The sequence below is a fragment of the Telmatherina bonti genome (genome assembly GCF_933228915.1).
Source record: "Telmatherina bonti genome assembly, chromosome: 20".
Lineage (NCBI taxonomy): Eukaryota > Metazoa > Chordata > Actinopteri > Atheriniformes > Telmatherinidae > Telmatherina > Telmatherina bonti.
Genome location: NC_136618.1, coordinates 6,245,377 through 6,268,577, shown reverse-complemented (window position 1 = coordinate 6,268,577; position 23,201 = coordinate 6,245,377). Strand labels below are relative to the sequence as shown.

At 43.4% G+C, this 23,201-nt stretch overlaps 1 protein-coding gene across 1 annotated transcript in view; it reads right to left on the bottom strand.

The window, feature by feature from the left end:
• The window catches only part of LOC306770681 (partitioning defective 3 homolog), a gene marked incomplete at both ends in the record, with an annotated part of 372,575 nt that overhangs the window by 35,936 nt on the left and 313,438 nt on the right, over nucleotides 1-23,201 (bottom strand). The window contains 2 exons of the mRNA XM_079259581.1: nucleotides 2,146-2,329; nucleotides 16,047-16,277. Coding sequence (XP_079115707.1) covers nucleotides 2,146-2,329; nucleotides 16,047-16,277 — 415 coding nt within the window. The remainder of the gene's footprint in view (nucleotides 1-2,145; nucleotides 2,330-16,046; nucleotides 16,278-23,201) is intronic.

Genomic DNA, 23,201 nt, shown 5'->3' with positions numbered 1-23,201 from the left:
GTGATGAGGTGGAACGGGAGATTCTCATCATGATGAGGTGGAACGGAGGTTCTCATGGTGATGAGGTGGAACGGGAGATTCTCATGGTGATGAGGTGGAACGGGAGATTCTCATGGTGATGAGGTGGAACGGGAGATTCTCATGGTGATGAGGTGGAACGGGAGGTTCTCATGGTGATGAGGTGGAACGGGAGATTCTCATGGTGATGAGGTGGAACGGGAGATTCTCATGGTGATGAGGTGGAACGGGAGATTCTCATGGTGATGAGGTGGAACGGGAGATTCTCATCATGATGAGGTGGAACGGAGGTTCTCATGGTGATGAGGTGGAACGAGAGATTCTCATGGTGATGAGGTGGAACGGGAGATTCTCATCATGATGAGGTGGAACGGGAGATTCTCATCATGATGAGGTGGAACGGAGGTTCTCATGGTGATGAGGTGGAACGGGAGATTCTCATGGTGATGAGGAGGAACGGGAGATTCTCATCATGATGAGGTGGAACGGGAGATTCTCATGGTGATGAGGTGGAACGGGAGATTCTCATGGTGATGAGGAGGAACGGGAGATTCTCATCATGATGAGGTGGAACGGGAGATTCTCATGGTGATGAGGTGGAACGGGAGATTCTCATGGTGATGAGGTGGAACGGGAGATTCTCATCATGATGAGGTGGAACGGGAGATTCTCATCATGATGAGGTGGAACGGAGGTTCTCATGGTGATGAGGTGGAACGGGAGATTCTCATGGTGATGAGGAGGAACGGGCGATTCTCATCATGATGAGGTGGAACGGGAGATTCTCATCATGATGAGGTGGAACGGGAGATTCTCATGGTGATGAGGTGGAACGGGAGATTCTCATGGTGATGAGGTGGAACGGGAGATTCTCATCATGATGAGGTGGAACGGGAGATTCTCATGGTGATGAGGTGGAACGGGAGATTCTCATGGTGATGAGGAGGAACGGGCGATTCTCATCATGATGAGGTGGAACGGGAGATTCTCATCATGATGAGGTGGAACGGGAGATTCTCATCATGATGAGGTGGAACGGGAGATTCTCATCATGATGAGGTGGAACGGGAGATTCTCATGGTGATGAGGTGGAACGGGAGATTCTCATCATGATGAGGTGGAACGGGAGATTCTCATGGTGATGTGTAATAATACGATGTTCATGTCAGTATGAAGCGAACCTGTGAGTTTTTCCACCTTGATGGATTCATCATATCAAGAAAGAAAGCAGATGTGGAGGATAAAGAGGTCAACTTGGTACAAAGCTGAAAATACTCTGAGAATCAAACAGACAGATTCCTCAGTCGTGACCTCAAAACATTGGCTGTCTTTGTTCCTTACGGAGCCGTGTGCAGCGATACGCTAGCTAATCCCATTAAACTAATCTACATGAAAACAACTAGCAGCATGATAACCACGCACGCCGCCTCCACCCCTTAATTTATGCCGCATTTAAACCTGCAGAGGTGAAATTCTTCACGCGACTCCCTGGTGAATCCCAGTTGAGGTGGAGATCCTGTCTTCATCATGTCTCTGTACAGTCTGTGGTGTACAGACCCGACGGGTTTGGACGTTTGACAGCAGGTGTGTTAAACGAAACAAGCATCGTTTCTGGATCATTTATCTGTAAAAGCAGCTGACAGCAGAGTCACGTCACGTCCTCTGAAGTCCTGCAGCCACAGGCAACAGTTCCAGCTGATTCTCAGTCAGTTTTAACATCTCCAAAGGTGTTTCGTCCCCCCGCCACACCCGGCCCCCCCCACCGGCCCTCACGTGGCCCCTGAACACCGTCTGCTGGTTGACAAATGCTCTGCGTTTGGATAGGAGGCACGCACACAGGGGATTATGAATAAAACATGACGCCCTTATTAAAAATTATCTGGCTCTAAAGTGCGAGAAGCCTTCGAGGTCGATAACCGCCCCCCCCCACACACACACCTACCTCCCGCCCTGCCCCCCCACCTCGCAGGGTTCGAGGAAAGGGGTCCCTGATTAGCAACACAACATCCAGACACGGAATTCAAAGTGTGTGTGATTCGTTCTGAGTGGAACTAAAGCAGCAGGCAGTGGTTGGTGTGTGTGTGTGTGTGTGTGTGTGTGTGTGTGTGTGTTGTAATCTGGACCTACCTGAACATCTCGCCCAGGCCCTTCAGCACACTCTTCTTCGCTTTGCTTTTCTCTTTCTCCTTCTTGTCCGTCAGTCCCGCCGCGGCTCCGTCGTCCCGCCGGTCGTCTGCTGACGGCTCGTCGTTCGGCCGGAGGTCGCCGCCGGCGGACATGGAGCGGGAGCTTCCCTCCGTGTCCTCGTCCACTGCAGCGGACATACAGGAGACACGCAGAGTCAAACAACTCCCAGCAACACGAGCACAGAAAGGAAAAGACACGTCGACCTTCAGACGGGTCGCCAAAAAGATGACTTGTTCCTTTAGCTAACATCAGAGGAAGCCTGAAAAAAGCTGCGTCCCACAAGGTACGGCAGCTTTGAACAAAACACACTGAATTCACTCGCCTCATTAGAGCAGAATATATTTACATTATTCACCCACTGAGAATATTTTCACTTAGCCGAAAGCCTGAAGTTATTTCACTTGTGAACATTTCACTAAGATCACACGAGCGCTTCCCCCTTTCTGCTGCTTTTACAGGAAAATGTGACTATCTGTGGCAGCTGGAATGATAGTCACACAAAGCTGCATTTTAATTACGCTGGAGCTGCTTTCAAAGCCGACATCAGACTGAAACAAACTCCGGAGGTGATGCGAGGTTGATTAAACTCAAAGTTTCAATCATATCCAACCAGAGCAACTTAAAAATGTAATTAATCTGTCGCTAATTATACATTTAAATGATGTGGAAAAGGACTTGTGAGTAGGATAATTGCAAATATTGCATCGTCTGTTGTGATGTCCTTCATGTTGCCACTTCTTCTGCATTTCAACGCAGGACAGAGAAGTTTTACGGTCATTTGTTTAATGAAGCAGAAGGAGAAGCGAGGAGTGATGGAAATGTCCATTCCTGCTTCCTTTGGTACGTCAACATGGACGTCTGTTTCAAACATCGTCATATGTCGCCACTGTTAGTTCAGTTTATCCACTAGTAGGCAGTACTGAGTTCCGAGTTCCATATAAAGCTGTTTACAACCGGATGAAAACACCAGAAGAAGAAGAAGACCACAAATATATTAGTTGTTCTCAGGTTCTTCTTCAGGTACTTTTTACTCCGTCTCCTCCAGTTCCTCTTCTTCTCTGGTTTGTTTTATTCTCTGTTTGCGCGTTAGCTATACAACTCAACACTGCCCCCAGTGGTTTCAGGTGGTATGTGATTGTGTCATGTGACTGATAGCGAAGCTTCTTTAAAAGCAGACCCAACGACACGTTAAACCGACGCAGGAGAAACTGCCCTGCATCCAGCAGAAACGGACCTTTCAGCAGGAGTTCTCAGACATTTTCAGCTGCAATCCTCAGAAAAACAAACGTGTTGGTGACCCCCACCCCGACACAACAACTGACTTCGTCATTACAAGTTATATCAGGCGTTTCATCCGACATGTAGATGGAAGGCTGGAAAACAGACAAAACCTTCATAAATAAGGAGGAAAAAGTGTTTTTGTCAGATTTAACATGACCCCAACGGAGGTCCCGACCCTCAGTTTGAGAACTGCTGATATGAGTAACTATCAGCCTGGACTCTAAAGCAAGGGTGTCCAACGCTGGTCCTCGAGGACTGCTGTCCTGCAGCAGCACCTGAATCAGACGGTGGCTGGGTAGAACCTAAAAACCAGCTGTTGAGGAGAGATATTTATTCTGAATCAGGTGTGATGGATCAGGGACACAACTAAACCCTGCAGGACTACAGCCTTGGAGGACTGGAACTGGCTCCATTCCTTCAGATGGCACCTTGCTTCCCTGTGTTTCCCACCTGCACAAATCTGATAACAAGTTCTGGACGGGAATCAGGTTTATCACTTGTGCTGCTCGCTTATCATCCACTTAGGAACAATGAGAGTGAAAAGCAGCTGTGAGCTGAATCTGCTATTTAAACGGATGAGATTAACAGTAGAGCTAATGTTGCTCCTGCTTCGTGATGCTGAGCTGCAGATAACATGCTGTAATCCACAGCCTCCCACAGGACGGCAGACACATCTGCTTACATGTGTGGATCTATGTGCTCACGCACATGCCTGAATATGGGAGGTGGGCTCTTGTATCACACAGAGGTGATGGAACGATACCCACAGGCCAGTCACACATCATGATGTCATTATGTGAGACGCTGTATAGGATGTAAATACAAGCAGAATCGCATCAGGTCATATTTTATTTTCAGTGGAAGATAAACATCATTTCAGGTGATGAGACAGACGTTTTATCATCTGAAAGAAAATATGAGCTGATTGTGAATCTGATGCAGAAACGTCTGTAAACGGCTGCAACAGGAGCAATAAAAGGCTGGAAAAGCAACAACTGGAGGCATATCTGACAACTAATATGTTTACCTGGACACAGGTCAGTAACATGCTAACATCTTAGTAAAATGCCAACATGTCAGCAACATGCCAACAGGTCAGTAACATGCCAACATCTTAGTAACATGCCAACATGTTAGCAACATCCCAACAGGTCAGCAACATGCCAACAGGTCAGTAACATGCCAACATCTTAGTAACATGCCAACAGGCCAGTAACATGCCAAAATCTTAGTAACATGCCAACATCTTAGTAACATGCCAACAGGCCAGTAACATGCCAAAATCTTAGTAACATGCCAACAGGCCAGTAACATGCCAAAGTCTTAGTAACATGCCAACATGTTAGCAACATGCCAACAGGTCAGTAACATGCCAACATCTTAGTAACTTGCCAACATGTTAGCAACATCCCAACAGGTCAGCAACATGCCAACAGGTCAGTAACATGCCAACATCTTAGTAACATGCCAACATCTTAGTAACATGCCAACAGGTCAGAAACATGCCAACATGTTAGCAACATGCCAAGAGGTCAGTAACATGCCAACATCTTAGTAACATGCCAACAGGCCAGTAACATGCCAACATCTTAGTAACATGCCAACATCTTAGTAACATGCCAACAGGTCAGTAACATGCCAACATCTTAGTAACATGCCAACATGTTAGCAACATCCCAACAGGTCAGCAACATGCCAACAGGTCAGTAACATGCCAACATCTTAGTAACATGCCAACATCTTAGTAACATGCCAACAGGCCAGTAACATGCCAAAATCTTAGTAACATGCCAACATCTTAGTAACATGCCAACAGGCCAGTAACATGCCAAAATCTTAGTAACATGCCAACAGGCCAGTAACATGCCAAAGTCTTAGTAACATGCCAACATGTTAGCAACATGCCAACAGGCCAGTAACATGCCAACATCTTAGTAACATGCCAACATCTTAGTAACATGCCAACAGGTCAGTAACATGCCAACATCTTAGTAACATGCCAACAGGCCAGTAACATGCCAAAATCTTAGTAACATGCCAGCAGGTCAGTAACATGCCAACATCTTAGTAACATGCCAACATCTTAGTAACATGCCAACAGGCCAGTAACATGCCAACATCTTAGTAACATGCCAAAAGGCCAGTAACATGCCAACATCTTAGTAACATGCCAGCAGGTCAGTAACATGCCAACATCTTAGTAACATGCCAACAGGTCAGTAACATGCCAACAGGTTAATAACATGCCAACAGGTCAGTAACATGCCAACATCTTAGTAACATGCCAACAGGTCAGTAACATGCCAACATCTTAGTAACATGCCAAAAGGGTCAGTAACATGCCAACATCTTAGTAACATGCCAAAAAGCCAGTAACATGCTAACATCTTAGTAACATGCCAACAGGCCAGTAACATGCCAACATCTTAGTAACATGCCAACAGGTCAGTAACATGCCAACATCTTAGTAACATGCCAACAGGTCAGTAACATGCCAACATCTTAGTAACATGCCAACAGGCCAGCAACATGACAACATCTTAGTAACATGCCAAAAGGCCAGTAACATGCCAACATCTTAGTAACATGCCAACAGGTCAGTAACATGCCAACATCTTAGTAACATGCCAACAGGTCAGTAACATGCCAACATCTTAGTAACATGCCAACAGGTCAGTAACATGCTAACATCTGAGTAACATGCCAACAGGTCAGTAACATGCCAACATCTTAGTAACATGCCAACAGGTCAGTAACATGCCAACATCTTAGTAACATGCCAAAAGGGTCAGTAACATGCCAACATCTTAGTAACATGCCAAAAAGCCAGTAACATGCTAACATCTTAGTAACATGCCAACAGGCCAGTAACGTGCCAACATCTTAGTAACATGCCAACAGGCCAGCAACATGCCAACATCTTAGTAACATGCCAACAGGCCAGTAATATGCCAACATCTTAGTAACATGCCAAAAGGGCCAGTAACATGCTAACATATTAGTAACATGCCAACAGGTCAGTAACATGCCAACATCTTAGTAACATGCCAACAGGTCAGTAACATGCCAACATCTTAGTAACATGCCAACAGGTCAGTAACATGCTAACATCTTAGTAACATGCCAACAGGTCAGTAACATGCCAACATCTTAGTAACATGCCAACAGGTCAGTAACATGCCAACAACTTAGTAACATGCCAACATGTCAGTAACATGCCAACATCTTAGTAACATGCCAACATGTTAGCTACATGCCAACAGGTCAGCAACATGCCACCATGTTGGTAACATGCCAACATATTAGCAACATGCCAACAGTTCAGTAATATGCCAACATCTTAGTAACATGCCAACAGGTCAGTAACATGCCAACATCTTAGTAACATGCCAACATGTTAGTAACATGCCAACAGGTCAGCAACATGCTAACATCTTAGTAACATGCCAACATGTTAGCAACATGCCAACAGGTCAGCAACATGCTAACATCTTAGTAACATGCCAACATGTTAGCAGCATGCCAACATGTTGGTAACATGCCAACATCTTAGTAACATACCAACATGTTAGCAACATGCCAACATGTTAGCGACATGCCAACAGGTCAGCAACATGCCAACATGTTAGCAACATGCCAACAGGTCAGAAACATGCTAACATGTTGGTAACATGCCAACAGGTCAGTAACATGCCAACATCTTAGTAACATGCCAACAGGTCAGCAACATGCCACCATGTTGGTAACATGCGAACATCTTAGTAACATGCCAACAGGTCAGTAACATGCCAACATCTTAGTAACATGCCAACAGGCCAGTAACATGCCAACATCTTAGTAACATGCCAACAGGTCAGTAACATGCCAACATGTTAGCAACATGCCAACAGGTCAGAAACATGCCAACATGTTGGTAACATGCCAACAGGTCAGTAACATGCCAACAGGCCAGTAACATGCCAACATCTTAGTAACATGCCAACAGTTCAGTAACATGCCAACATCTTAGTAACATGCCAAAAGGTCAGTAACATGCCAACATCTTAGTAACATGCCAACAGGCCAGCAACATGCCAACATCTTAGTAACATGCCAACAGGCCAGTAACATGCCAACATCTTAGTAACATGCCAACAGGCCAGTAACATGCCAACATCTTAGTAACATGCCAACAGGTCAGTAACATGCCAACATCTTAGTAACATGCCAACAGGTCAGTAACATGCTAACATCTTAGTAACATGCCAACAGGTCAGTAACATGCCAACATCTTGGTAACATGCCAACAACTTAGTAACATGCCAACATGTCAGTAACATGCCAACATCTTAGTAACATGCCAACAGGCCAGTAACATGCCAACATCTTAGTAACATGCCAACAGGTCAGTAACATGCCAACATCTTAGTAACATGCCAACAGGTCAGTAACATGCTAACATCTTAGTAACATGCCAACAGGTCAGTAACATGCCAACATCTTAGTAACATGCCAACAACTTAGTAACATGCCAACATGTCAGTAACATGCCAACATCTTAGTAACATGCAAACATGTTAGCAACATGCCAACAGGTCAGCAACATGCCACCATGTTGGTAACATGCCAACATATTAGCAACATGCCAACAGTTCAGTAATATGCCAACATCTTAGTAACATGCCAACATGTTAGTAACATGCCAACAGGTCAGCAACATGCCAACATGTTAGCAACATGCCAACAGGTCAGCAACATGCTAACATATTAGTAACATGCCAACATGTTAGCAGCATACCAACATGTTAGCAACATGCCAACATGTTAGCGACATGCCAACAGGTCAGCAACATGCCAACATGTTAGCAACATGCCAACAGGTCAGAAACATGCCAACATGTTGGTAACATGCCAACAGGTCAGTAACATGCCAACATCTTAGTAACATGCCAACAGGTCAGCAACATGCCACCATGTTGGTAACATGCCAACATCTTAGTAACATGCCAACAGTTCAGTAACATGCCAACATCTTAGTAACATGCCAACAGGTCAGTAACATGCCAACATCTTAGTAACATGCCAACATGTTAGTAACATGCCAACATCTTAGTAACATGCCAACATCTTAGTAACATGCCAACAGGTCAGCAACATGCTAACATCTTAGCAGCATGCCAACATGTTGGTAACATGCCAACATCTTAGTAACATGCCAACATCTTAGTAACATGCCAACATGTTAGCAACATGCCAACAGGTCAGCAACATGCCAACGTGTTAGCAACATGCCAACAGGTCAGAAACATGCCAACATGTTGGTAACATACCAACAGGTCAGTAACATGCCAACATCTTAGTAACATGCCAACAGGTCAGCAACATGCCAACAGGTCAGTAACATGCCAACATCTTAGTAACATGCCAACATATTAGCAACATGCCAACAGGTCAGTAACATACAAACATCTTAGTAACATGCCAACAGGCCAGTAACATGCCAACATCTTTGTAACATGCCAACAGGTCAGTAACATGCCAACATCTTAGTAACATGCCAACATCTTAGTAACATGCCAACATGTTAGCTACATGCCAACAGGTCAGCAACATGCCACCATGTTGGTAACATGCCAACATCTTAGTAACATGCCAACATATTAGCAACATACCAACAGTTCAGTAACATGCCAACATCTTAGTAACATGCCAACAGGTCAGTAACATGCCAACATCTTAGTAACATGCCAACATGTTAGTAACATGCCAACAGGTCAGCAACATGCTAACATCTTAGTAACATGCCAACATGTTAGCAACATGCCAACAGGTCAGCAACATGCTAACATCTTAGTAACATGCCAACATGTTGGTAACATGCCAACATCTTAGAAACATGCCAACATCTTAGTAACATGCCAACATGTTAGCAACATGCCAACATGTTAGCAACATGCCAACAGGTCAGCAACATGCCAACATGTTAGCAACATGCCAACAGGTCAGAAACATGCCAACATGTTGGTAACATGCCAACAGGTCAGTAACATGCCAACATCTTAGTAACACGCCAACAGGTCAGTAACATGCCAACATCTTAGTAACATGCCAACATGTTAGCAACATGCCAACATGTTAGCAACATGCCAACAGGTCAGCAACATGCCAACATGTTAGCAACATGCCAACAGGTCAGAAACATGCCAACATGTTGGTAACATGCCAACAGGTCAGTAACATGCCAACATCTTAGTAACATGCCAACAGGTCAGTAACATGCCAACATCTTAGTAACATGCCAACATATTAGCAACATGCCAACAGGTCAGCAACATGCCAACAGGTCAGTAACATGCCAACATCTTAGTAACATGCCAACAGGTCAGTAACATGCCAACATCTTAGTAACATGCCAACATCTTAGTAACATGCCCACATGTTAGCAACATGTCAACAGGTCAATAACATGCCAACATCTTAGTAACATGCCAACATGTTAGCAACATGCCAACAGGTCAGCAACATGCCAACATCTTAGTAACATGCCAACAGGTCAGCAACATGCCAATATGTTAGTAACATTCCAAAAGGGTCAGTAACATGACAACAGGTCAGAAACATGCCAACATGTTGGTAACATGCCAACATATTAGCAACACGCCAACAGGTCAGTAACATGCCAACATCTTAGTAACATGCCAACATGTTAGCAATATGCCAACATGTCAGCAACATGCCAACATGTTGGTAACATGCCAACATCTTAGTAACATGCCAAAAGGGTCAGTAACATGCCAACAGGTCAGAAACATGCCAACATCTTAGTAACATGCCAAAAGGGTCAGTAACATGCCAACAGGTCAGAAACATGCCAACATCTTAGTAACATGCCAAGAGGTCAGCAACATGCCAACATCTTAGTAACATGCCAAGAGGTCAGCAACATGCCAACATGTTGGTAACATGCCAACATATTAGCAACATGCCAACAGGTCAGTAACATGCCAACATCTTAGTAACATGCCAACATGTTAGCAACATGCCAACAGGTCAGCAACATGCCAACATGTTGGTAACATGCCAACATCTTAGTAACATGCCAAAAGGTCAGTAACATGCCAACAGGTCAGTAACATGCCAACAGGTTAATAACATGCCAACAGGTCAGTAACATGCCAACAGGTCAGTAACATGCCAACAGGTTAGTAACATGCCAACAGGTCAGCAACATGCCAACATGTTGGTAACATGCCAACAGGTTAGTAACATGCCAACAGGTCAGCAACATGCCAACATGTTGGTAACATGCCAACAGGCCAGTAACATGCCAACATCTTAGTAACATGCCAACAGGCCAGTAACATGCCAACATCTTAGTAACATGCCAACATGTTAGCAACATGCCAACAGGTCAGCAACATGCCAACATGTTAGCAACATGCCAACAGGTCAGAAACATGCCAACATGTTGGTAACATACCAACAGGTCAGTAACATGCCAACATCTTAGTAACATGCCAACATATTAGCAACATGCCAGCAGGTCAGTAACATACCAACATCTTAGTAACATGCCAACAGGCCAGTAACATGCCAACATCTTTGTAACATGCCAACAGGTCAGTAACATGCCAACATCTTAGTAACATGCCAACATCTTAGTAACATGCCAACATGTTAGCTACATGCCAACAGGTCAGCAACATGCCACCATGTTGGTAACATGCCAACATCTTAGTAACATGCCAACATATTAGCAACATGCCAACAGTTCAGTAACATGCCAACATCTTAGTAACATGCCAACAGGTCAGTAACATGCCAACATCTTAGTAACATGCCAACATGTTAGTAACATGCCAACAGGTCAGCAACATGCTAACATCTTAGTAACATGCCAACATGTTAGCAACATGCCAACAGGTCAGCAACATGCTAACATCTTAGTAACATGCCAACATGTTGGTAACATGCCAACATCTTAGAAACATGCCAACATCTTAGTAACATGCCAACATGTTAGCAACATGCCAACATGTTAGCAACATGCCAACAGGTCAGCAACATGCCAACAGGTCAGAAACATGCCAACATGTTGGTAACATGCCAACAGGTCAGTAACATGCCAACATCTTAGTAACATGCCAACAGGTCAGTAACATGCCAACATCTTAGTAACATGCCAACATATTAGCAACATGCCAACAGGTCAGCAACATGCCAACAGGTCAGTAACATGCCAACATCTTAGTAACATGCCAACATCTTAGTAACATGCCAACAGGTCAGTAACATGCCAACATCTTAGTAACATGCCAACATCTTAGTAACATGCCAACATGTTAGCAACATGCCAACAGGTCAGCAACATGCCACCATGTTGGTAACATGCCAACATCTTAGTAACATGCCAACATATTAGCAACATGCCAACAGTTCAGTAACATGCCAACATCTTAGTAACATGCCAAAAGGTCAGTAACATGCCAACATCTTAGTAACATGCCAACATGTTAGTAACATGCCAACAGGTCAGCAACATGCTAACATCTTATTAACATGCCAACATGTTAGCAACATGCCAACAGGTCAGCAACATGCTAACATCTTAGTAACATGCCAACATGTTGGTAACATGCCAACATCTTAGAAACATGCCAACATCTTAGTAACATGCCAACATGTTAGCAACATGCCAACATGTTAGCAACATGCCAACAGGTCAGCAACATGCCAACATGTTAGCAACATGCCAACAGGTCAGAAACATGCCAACATGTTGGTAACATGCCAACAGGTCAGTAACATGCCAACATCTTAGTAACATGCCAACAGGTCAGTAACATGCCAACATCTTAGTAACATGCCAACATATTAGCAACATGCCAACAGGTCAGCAACATGCCAACAGGTCAGTAACATGCCAACATCTTAGTAACATGCCAACATCTTAGTAACATGCCAACAGGTCAGTAACATGCCAACATCTTAGTAACATGCCAACATCTTAGTAACATGCCCACATGTTAGCAACATGTCAACAGGTCAATAACATGCCAACATCTTAGTAACATGCCAACATGTTAGCAACATGCCAACAGGTCAGCAACATGCCAACATCTTAGTAACATGCCAACAGGTCAGCAACATGCCAATATGTTAGTAACATGCCAAAAGGGTCAGTAACATGACAACAGGTCAGAAACATGCCAACATGTTGGTGACATGCCAACATATTAGCAACACGCCAACAGGTCAGTAACATGCCAACATCTTAGTAACATGCCAACATGTTAGCAATATGCCAACATGTCAGCAACATGCCAACATGTTGGTAACATGCCAACATCTTAGTCACATGCCAAAAGGGTCAGTAACATGCCAACAGGTCAGAAACATGCCAACATCTTAGTAACATGCCAAAAGGGTCAGTAACATGCCAACAGGTCAGAAACATGCCAACATCTTAGTAACATGCCAAGAGGTCAGCAACATGCCAACATCTTAGTAACATGCCAAGAGGTCAGCAACATGCCAACATGTTGGTAACATGCCAACATATTAGCAACATGCCAACAGGTCAGTAACATGCCAACATCTTAGTAACATGCCAACATGTTAGCAACATGCCAACAGGTCAGCAACATGCCAACATGTTGGTAACATGCCAACATCTTAGTAACATGCCAACAGGTCAGTAACATGCCAACAGGTCAGTAACATGCCAACAGGTTAATAACATGCCAACAGGTCAGTAACATGCCAACAGGTCAGTAACATGCCAACAGGTTAGTAACATGCCAACAGGTCAGCAACATGCCAACATCTTGGTAACATGCCAACAGGTTAGTAACATGCCAACAGGTCAGCAACATGCCAACATGTTGGTAACATGCCAACAGGTTAGTAACATGTCAACAGGTCAGCAACATGCCAACATGTTGGTAACATGCCAACAGGCCAGTAACATGCCAACATCTTAGTAACATGCCAACAGGCCAGTAACATGCCAACATCTTAGTAACATGCCAAAAGTGTCAGTAACATGCTATTCTCCATGAATAGCATGATATTCTCCATGAAACGGTAAAATATCTCAGTTTGATCACGTGAATTGCTGTTATTCTCCTGCTCTGAATAAAACCTGACTGGATGAGATTCTAGTGACATTCAGCTGCATCTCAACGATTTGGACTCGGTTTCCGTTTGAAACGAGGAATCGTGGACATACTGGAAAGATCTTCTGTCTGAGAGAATATATATTTCTCTCTGCTTGTTTGATGACAACAAACATGCACTGGATATAAAGACAGCCTTCTTACATTTTCCGACAGGTAATAATGCTGCAACGCCACAAGAGTAATCACTTGATATAAATTTCCTTTTGCCATTAAAGGATTCCATTAAAAGAGCTGGAAGACATTTGAAAAAGAGGGAATTATTTGCCTGAAACGCTTTGTTCTCATAAGCTCTGTCGGCAAGCTACTAAATACAGCCTTATCTGGGCAGAGAAAAATGGGGAAAGCAAGCGATTTCCCCCGCCGCAGTATATTGCATTCTCCCCATGATATTCAAATAACTCTGTTTTTCAATTTAGATAAAAGCAGCCAGCCTGTGCTCGTCACTGAGGTTAATAGTCAAAGTTGACAGATAAGCTTCTGCCTTCTGCCGCGCCCAGACTTTTATTTACATAAAATAAGAACGTGGCATCACGTAAAGAAAATGTGTCCCCACCAGATATCCCGCTGGGGGAAATGCACGTTCCCTTGTGCTGCTTGGTGTCATGTCGTTTGAAGAAATGAGAAGGAAAAAGCTAAATCATGGCGGCTGTGCCAGGACTGGAATAAAACCGTCCGTTTTCCTCATAACCTCCTCTGACAGGCCCGTTAAATGTCTTTGATTATTAAAGCAGGAGAGTTTAATAGCGGTCTCTCAGAGGAGGGAAAATGTGCCGTGTGGTTGTCTGTCTCTGAAAATTATCTTTGATTCTCTTGGCACTTTCATCAAGGCCTCGGCCGTCATCTGAGATTGTCAGACTGTTGCTTTGGAGTTTCATCAAGTCACTCGAAGTGGTTTCACCTCTTTGATGTCTGAAGTTAAAGGCCTTTGTCTTTTTTCTTTATTTCATTTTTTTATTATAAGAGATGCCTCCATTCCCAAGTGTCAACTTTGATGCAGTTCCAGTTCTTTTAAGTTGGGACGCTGTGTGAAAGTAAGACTAAACCTCTGTAATTTCCATCTCTGGAAAATGTGAGCTGATTCTCACCATGCTGCTGTGATGATGCAGGATGTGGTCCAGCATGGTGGAACCTGCAAGGTCTTCCCTGAAAGAGACGTTGTCTGGATGGGAGCAGATGTTCCAGCATTGATGGAGCTTCCCAGATGTGGAAGCTGCCCACGCCATCGGCACTAATGCAACCCCATCCCATCAGAGATGCAGGCTGATAACAAGCTGGATGCTCCCTCTCCTCTTTAGTCTGCAGGACACGCCGTCCATGCTGTCCACAAACTATTCCACATCTTCATCCAGGTTTCCACTCAGAACATTTTAAATGAGCTTTGGTCCAGAGAAGACGGCGTGTTTCTGGATCCTCTTCACATATGATGGAGCTTTAACCTGCATGTGTGAATTTCAGCCTGAACTGGGTTCACACTGGTTTCTGGAAGCTTCCTGAGTCCATGCACTGGTTTCCAGTAGAGAATCATGTCTGCTGTTAATGCAGAACATCACCAGCATCCAGCCTGGACCCAGCATACAGAGATTCCTTCTAATTCTCTGAATCTGTAGATGATATTATACGCCACAAACGGTGAGATCTTTAATGTATGGAGTACATTTTCCAACTCAGACCGGTGAAGCTCCGTCCATCTTAACATCTGAGAGACTCTGCCTCTCTGAAATGCTCCTTTTTATAGTCAAATTATTATATAGTTGTATTATTGTTTTATACTCAGCCATGTTACTAACAAGTTGCTAGTTTACCTAGTTAGTTGTTAAATGCTCCGCCACTCACTTTTGAGTTACATCAAGTACAATTGGAGGAATCAATCCTGTCTGCTGTTAATGCAGAACATCACCAGCATACAGAGATTCCTTCTAATTCTCTGCGCTATCTTTCAGATATATTATACACTGTAGATGTTGGGATCTTCAAAGTCTGAGGAACATTTTTCATAAGTTGTTCCACAAATTTCAGATACAGTTTGTCTCAGACTGGTGAAAATGCCCTTGAAATAACAAACATCTGAGTTTCATCATCGGATTTGATGTTTATCTTCTGGTGGGGATAAAATGTGGCCTGGTGACGTGCATTCATCTGTTTTTATTTAGATGTAAATCCCAGACAGGTAAACATGAAAACAAGTAGCAGCAACCTTGGTCTCCATGATGTAACAGACATACTAACAGAGACCAAACATGCGATCAGATTTGTGTAAAATCTCTGATGTTTCTTTTAGAGTCCATCCTGCTGAAAAACATGCTGATGCACTTTAAGAGTCTGCAGGCTACCGGGAACGTTGCGTATCGTACGGAGGATCATTATGATGACAAACACCAGCATCGTGGGTTTAACACTCACATGTCTCCGTGCTGTTGTCGTTCCTTGATGCGAGGAGAGATTTTTCATACGACTTGTCTATCGCCGCTCGGAAGCTCTCGTTGCAGCCGCGGCCTCTGGCGATCTGCGAGCGCGCCCTCTGGATGCTGATCTCGTTGCTCTGCGTTGCCCCGGTGACGGCTTTCTGGAGGCTCTCAAGTGAGCTGGACTTCTTCAGACCCAAAGAAGGTCCAACACTTTGGTCTGCAGAACCTACGGGAGGAACAGGAGGTGAAAACATCAGAACATCTGACTCCTGGAGGCTGAGCCTCTTCATCTGGAGGTCCGAGCCGGCCCGTTTATCGGATTGTTCGGTGATGATTCACCTCTGAAAAGGTAAAAATGTAAACGTCCTGAAGACACACGGACGACTCTGTGACGAACAGCTTCATCTGCTCTGCAGCATCTGTCGCACAACCACAACCAGAGACCTAAAGAAACTGATCCCGAAGCTCTGGTTCTGTTCTGGGACCTCAGCCAGAGAAGAAATCTGCACATGAACGACTCTCCTTTACATGCTCGTCAGTCAGAGGCTTCACCTCGGCTACAACTCAGAAAAATAATATTATGTAATATCTTCATCTTCGTGTTGTAGCACTTATATTCCAGTTGGTACGAAACCCAACAACCTCCTCGGCTGCAGAACCAGGACCCAGACTACTGTCGTCTCTACTGCGCTCTGATTCAGCATGCAGTGAGGTACGGACCCATAACAAGATTAATTCCTACGACTGTGTGCAAAACGTAAACATGTGCTGAGAAAATGGTCAGTAGTAATGGATAAACTGTTGATTCAGTTACTTAAGCAACCACAAAGTCCCTCAGAGGGTGAAGGATGGAGTTTCTGCAGAGCGGCAGAGTGTCTTTACAGCCCCCCGAAGACCACATGTACCTTCCACATGCAGCAGAAACGTGTCGTTATACTTCCTTCACGGCTTCAGGTGGAGTCAATAAATATCCTCTACAACCTTTCCTGTGATGGTTTATCTTCAGCACACACATGCAAACACTTTCTGTCCCCCTTTAAACATGTCCATGTCATGTTTAAAGTGGTCTAAATGAGGCGTATCCCACCACTGCTGGTAATCACAGTGCTTATTTAAGCAAACAACCCCCCGAAAGCAATGAAAACAATTTGTTATATGGAGAAAAAATGGCCTCCTTATAATCTCACATCTGCTCAAAACAGGAGCAGACAGCGAGAACATTGCTTCCCTTCCATTTGATATAAAAAAGAACACCAGTCTCATAATGCTGCATCCAATTTACCAAGAAGAGCTTATATGTGCGCCTTCGGGCTGCATCTGACAGTAAAATGAAAGTTTACTGTGAGCTACAAACGCCTGCGAGGTCAGGAGAAGATTCATTCTGCTGCTCAGCTTGCTGGAAATGCTGCGCCATTTCTGTTTACTGTGGCAAGTATCAGTGCCAGTAGAGCAGGAGCAGATTTATATGGATAGGAGAAAACAAGCACAAGAATAAAGAAATTAATGTCATTTATTTCCTGAGAAGCTGTAAATCTATCCTGTAAGCGGAAGGGACGGAAAATCTCACTTTAATAAAGTATGAGTTCAGCAGGTTCAGAAGAGAACAATTTAAACTTTTCCTAAATTTAAAAAAATTTAAATGTTAAAATATTTACATGTTTATTATTAATAGCTTTTTAAATGAAAGAATTAAAATATTTTCAAAAACGTTTCATAAGAACATAAATTATCAGAACATAACTAAAACCTTTGTACAAGTGAGATAACTACATTAGCTCAGTTAGTGACATTAGTTATGTTCGCTAAATTAGGTTAGATAACTACATGAGCTCAGCAAGCTACATTAGTTCTGTTAGCTAAATTAGGCTAGATAACTATGTTAGCTCAGTTAGCTACATTAGTTCTGTTAGCTAAATTAGGTTAGATAACTACATTAGCTCAGCAAGCTACATTAGTTCTGTTAGCTAAATTGGGTTAGATAACTACATTAGCTCAGTTAGCTACATTAGTTCTGCTGGCTAAAATAGGTTAGATAATTACATTAGCTCTGCAAGCTAAATTAGTTCTGTTAGCTAAATTAGCTTAAATAACAATGTTAGCTCATTTAGCTACATTACTTCTGTTTGCTAAATTCTGTTAGACAACATTGTTAGTCCAGCAAGCTAAATTAGTTCTGTTAGCTAAATTAGGTTAGATAACAATATTAGCTCAGAAAGTTACATTAGTTATGTTAGTTAAATTAAGTTAGAAAACTACATTAGCTCAGTTATCTACATTAGTTCTGTTAACTAAATTAGGTTAGATAACAATGTCAGCTCAGCAAACTACATTAGTTCTGTTAGCTAAATTAGGTTAGATAACTATGTTAGCTCCATTAGCTAGTTCACTGAGGTACATTAGCTCAGTAAATCCAGTTAATCTAGTTAGCTGCATTGGTTAGTAATGTTGTTTTAGTTAGCTACATTAGCTCAGTTAGCTGCAAAAAACTCTTTTATTATGTCTTTCAAAATTTCTGAATATTTTTACATAAGTTATTAATTCCAAAAAACATACATCTGCAAATATGAATTCAATAAATCCTTTATTAGGCTACTTTAAAAAAATATTTAAAAAATCCTTTGAAATATTTAAAATATATTTAAAATTAACTCATTTTCTTAAAACTATTATAATGTCCCTCTTGTATGGAAACAGAGCGCCTTTTTTATTTCATTGTTATAGTAAGAAAATAAGGTTTATTACGTATTTTCTCTCCAGACAACAAGATGCTTACATGGGACTCAAAAGTTATTAGTCTTTGTGTTACACCTGGTTTCATAGATTAAAATAGACCCATAACAGCTGGGGGAGGGGCTAAAGTCACGATGATTTTCCTCCATCTGATGGTAATTGCACTGAAGCATCCCAGTACAGAATGGCTCTGTACTGGGATGCCTCTAGGACCTCCCAGTTGAGAGATATAAGAATGACGGTTGAGTTTTCATCCATGTTTAAGGATGAAACACTGAACACTGACAGCCCTGCATAACTCCTTCAGACCCAAGCTGCTGCAGCTTAAGTGGTCTGTGCAGGTCTTTGTTTCCCGCAGCAGTTAGACTGGAAACCTGTGCTGCCCACAGTGCACACTGAATAAAAGTCAATATAACTAAACATTCTTCCTGTTTTATCCTTGATAGTTCTTATATGTAAACAACGAGAAGGTTTCTGAGGAACCTGTGATGAACACATAGACTGTATATAAAAGATGGGCGGAGCCTCCGTGACGTCACCCATAGGTTTCTGAAGAGCTGAACTGAAGCTCGGTGGGCGGTTCCTACCATCGCCATCTTGGCAGGGGCATGCGTGTCGTCTCTCCCGGAAAATACAAATATGGGCAAAGAGGTGGAGCTGAGAGGGGGGCTGTGAGCGTCATGGTGGATGATTGACATCGAGCGAACTCCGAGCTTTCTGTAGCTAAGAGCTAACTGAGCTAACCCGGAGATAACAGGAGCTAACCAGCTAACGGAGGTAAGCGGGCTAAAGCTAAGTCACGTTGTTAACCGGCTAAAAACCGCGGTTGTTTCTACGTTCTTCTGACTTGAAGCGGGAGATCGGGTACCTGTCAATCAAAAGGACACGCCCCTAAATATGCCGAACTTTGAGATTAAATTACTTTTAAACGGGCGAGTTAGAAAAAAATTCACTCCCCTCACAGTTGTCATGAAGGTAAACCTGACCTGTTAAACCTAAAATGGATTTTTGGACCAGGCTGTAAACATGTTTATTTCTACTGTAAACATGTTTATTTCTGCTGTAAACATGTTTATTTCTACTGTAAACATGTTTATTTCTGCTGTGAACATGCTTATTTCTGCTGTAAACATGTTTATTCCTGCTGTAAACATGTTTATTTCTGCTGTGAAGTTGGTCTTTTTAACATGGGAGTCTATGGGGATTTGCTCTGTTTTGCAGCCCCTAGTGGATGAAGAGGGAACTGCAGGTTTATGCACTTCCACATAGACTTTACCTTTTACCGCCGGAGGCTGCTGCTTGGATGAACATCAGGAACATCAGCTGTCCCAGTGTACTGTGAGCAATCCGTCATCTCAAGAAAAAAATGTTTTCTGGACAATAAAACTGAATCAAAATTGATGTAAAGTGAATTTTTAAGCTTAAGCATGACGACAGCCAACGGCGGCGAGGGAGCATGACACAATGGAGGTTGCGAGTTAGAATTCCACGGGACGCAGCAGTTCAAGGGAAAACATAAATGACACCTGCTGTACTCTGAAACAGGGAATTATCGTCTTGCTTGGTATTCTGCCCCACAGTCCCACTCATCTTTGTTTCTCGTCAACACGGTGAATGAGTGAAAGGTGCAGAGACAAAGCGACTGGGTGAGTGGAGCAAAGAGAGGCAGTTTGCTGCCTCCAACCTCTCTTTGTTTTCAGCAGAGGCAGCTTCGACTCTCCTGGGAGGCTTTGACGGACAGCTCTCTGTATGCCAGTCTATTATGTGATTCCTATCACACAACAGAAGCCTTGGTGCTCTGCTCCTCATCTCCCTCCTATTCAAGAGGGAAGAAAATACATTTTTACCCTTTTGCATACAGACACGACTCTGCCACTCCCCACACGTCTGGAGGAGAAATGAAAATCATCAAAATGTAATAAAGAAAAGAAAGACAATCAAAGTAAACAAGCAGAGCGCGCACCTGGAATACCATCACAAGACTGGCCAATCAGCTGGCTGCTTATACAGGCAGCCGTTAACTGAAGATGACCCACACTTATGGCAACCTCCATGAATAAATCAGAGGTGTTATTACAGACAGGAGCCTGTAGTATAATTAGAGCAGCTAAAACCAGGCGTCCATCCATCCAGTCACCGTGGGAAGATTTGTGTACAGACAGGAGCTCCATTACACATAATTTATTCAGAGAGTCAGGGCTTTAAGTAGGGTGGTAAAAGGGTAATTATGTTAGAAATAGCCTCAAAGGTGGTTGGAGGAAGGCCACGGAGAGGTGTCCCAGTGGAAGTAAGGTGTCGCTGGGTCAGCTGAGCCATTTAGTCTCCTCCAGATGTGAATCATTAGCCTGAAACAGGACGTCCTCGGCATGCAGAGCAAGTTTCCAACGTACGGCTACGAGCTCATCGGCTGCATCCGTGGACTCTAGTAACGCTGTTTTCTTCTCGGTTTGTAAGTCTGGGGAGCAAAGCAGAGCAGCGTCCGACAGATGATCCGGCCCGGAGCAGCAGCGGTCCTCCTAAAAGGTCACCAGCGAGAAGGTCGCCGGATCAGGTGAAGCCTTCACACACCTGGACCGATGCGAATACTTCGGAAGTAAAAGGACGTTTTTGTCTATAAACACAAAGCGCAACATCTTTTCAAGCTGCCGATGTCGCGCTGAAAAGAGACGACAGTTAGAGCGCACTGGGAGCTTCCTGTCCCAGAGAACTGGGGGAGATTCAGCTGCAGCCGGACTGCTTCAGTGAAAATCACTGAATGGGGTTTTCAGTCCCGCCTGTTTCCATGGTAACTCAACTTTTTTATCTTTAAGTCCTTTAACCAGTCGTCTGCAGTGTGAAGGAGATTTTCAGCTATAAGGTAAAAATGCTCCTGGAAAACATGCCGTACGATGATGTGTGCATGTCAGGAAGCACCGACGTATTCCTGCAGACCAGTTTCATCCCAGCGGGTCCTGCGTGGCGTCTTCATCAGACGTTCCACACATGGATGACCAGCAAACGCCACCATGGGAGAACATCCACCTCCGTCATCTTCTCACCATGTTGGAGATGTTGAGCCGAATGGATTCTGATGTGCTCCAGAGTTTAGGATCTGCCTGATGATGGTGATGATGAGGATGATGATGGTGATGATGATGAGGATGATGGTGATGATGAGGATGATGGTGATGATGATGATGATGATGATGATGGTGATGATGATGACGATGGTGATGATTGTGATGATGATGATGATGATGATGGTGATGATGATGACGATGGTGATGATTGTGATGATGATGATGAGAAGATGATGACGATGATGATGATGGTGATGATGGTGATGATGATGATTGTGATGATGATGATGATGATGGTGATGATGATGATTGTGATGATGATGATGATGACGATGATGATGAAGATGATGGTGATGATTGTGATGATGAGGATGATGATGGTGATGATTGTGATGATGGTGATGATGGTGATGATGAGGATGATGGTGATGATGGTGATGATGAGGATGATGATGATGATGATGGTGATGATGGTGATGATGATGCCGATGGTGATGATTGTGATGATGATGATGATGATGATGATGATGATGGTGATGATGATGATTGTGAAGATGATGATGATGATGATGAAGATGATGATGATGATGGTGATGATGAAGATTATGATGATGATGATGACGATGACGGTGATGAGGATGATGATGGTGATGACGATGACAATGATTGTGAAGATGATGATGATGATGATAGTGATGATGATGATGATGACGATGACGGTGATGATGATGATGATGGTGATGATGAAGATGATGATGGTGATGACGATGATTGTGAAGATGATGATGATGATGGTGATGACAATGATTGTGAAGATGATGATGATGATGATGATAGTGATGATGAAGATGATGATGATGATGATGATGATGATGATAGTGATGATGAAGATGATGATGATGATGGTGATGACGATGATTGTGAAGATGATGATGGTGATGACAATGATTGTGAAGATGATGATGATAGTGATGATGAAGATGATGATGATGATGGTGATGACGATGATTGTGAAGATGATGATGATGATGGTGATGACAATGATTGTGAAGATGATGATGATGATGATAGTGATGATGAAGATGATGATGATGATGGTGATGACGATGATTGTGAAGATGATGATGGTGATGACAATGATTGTGAAGATGATGATGATAGTGATGATGAAGATGATGATGATGATGATGAGCCTGCCACCCTTCCAGGAGAAACAGAAGGTTTTTCTGCTGTTTTTTTGATCACGCTGAAATGGCATCAGCGCTCGCCGCTACGTGCGTCTTACGGTGACATCACTCGTCCAGCTACGGTGGAGTACGAACTTGTTACGTCGTAAGAGTGGGACCGCTGTTCTAACACGT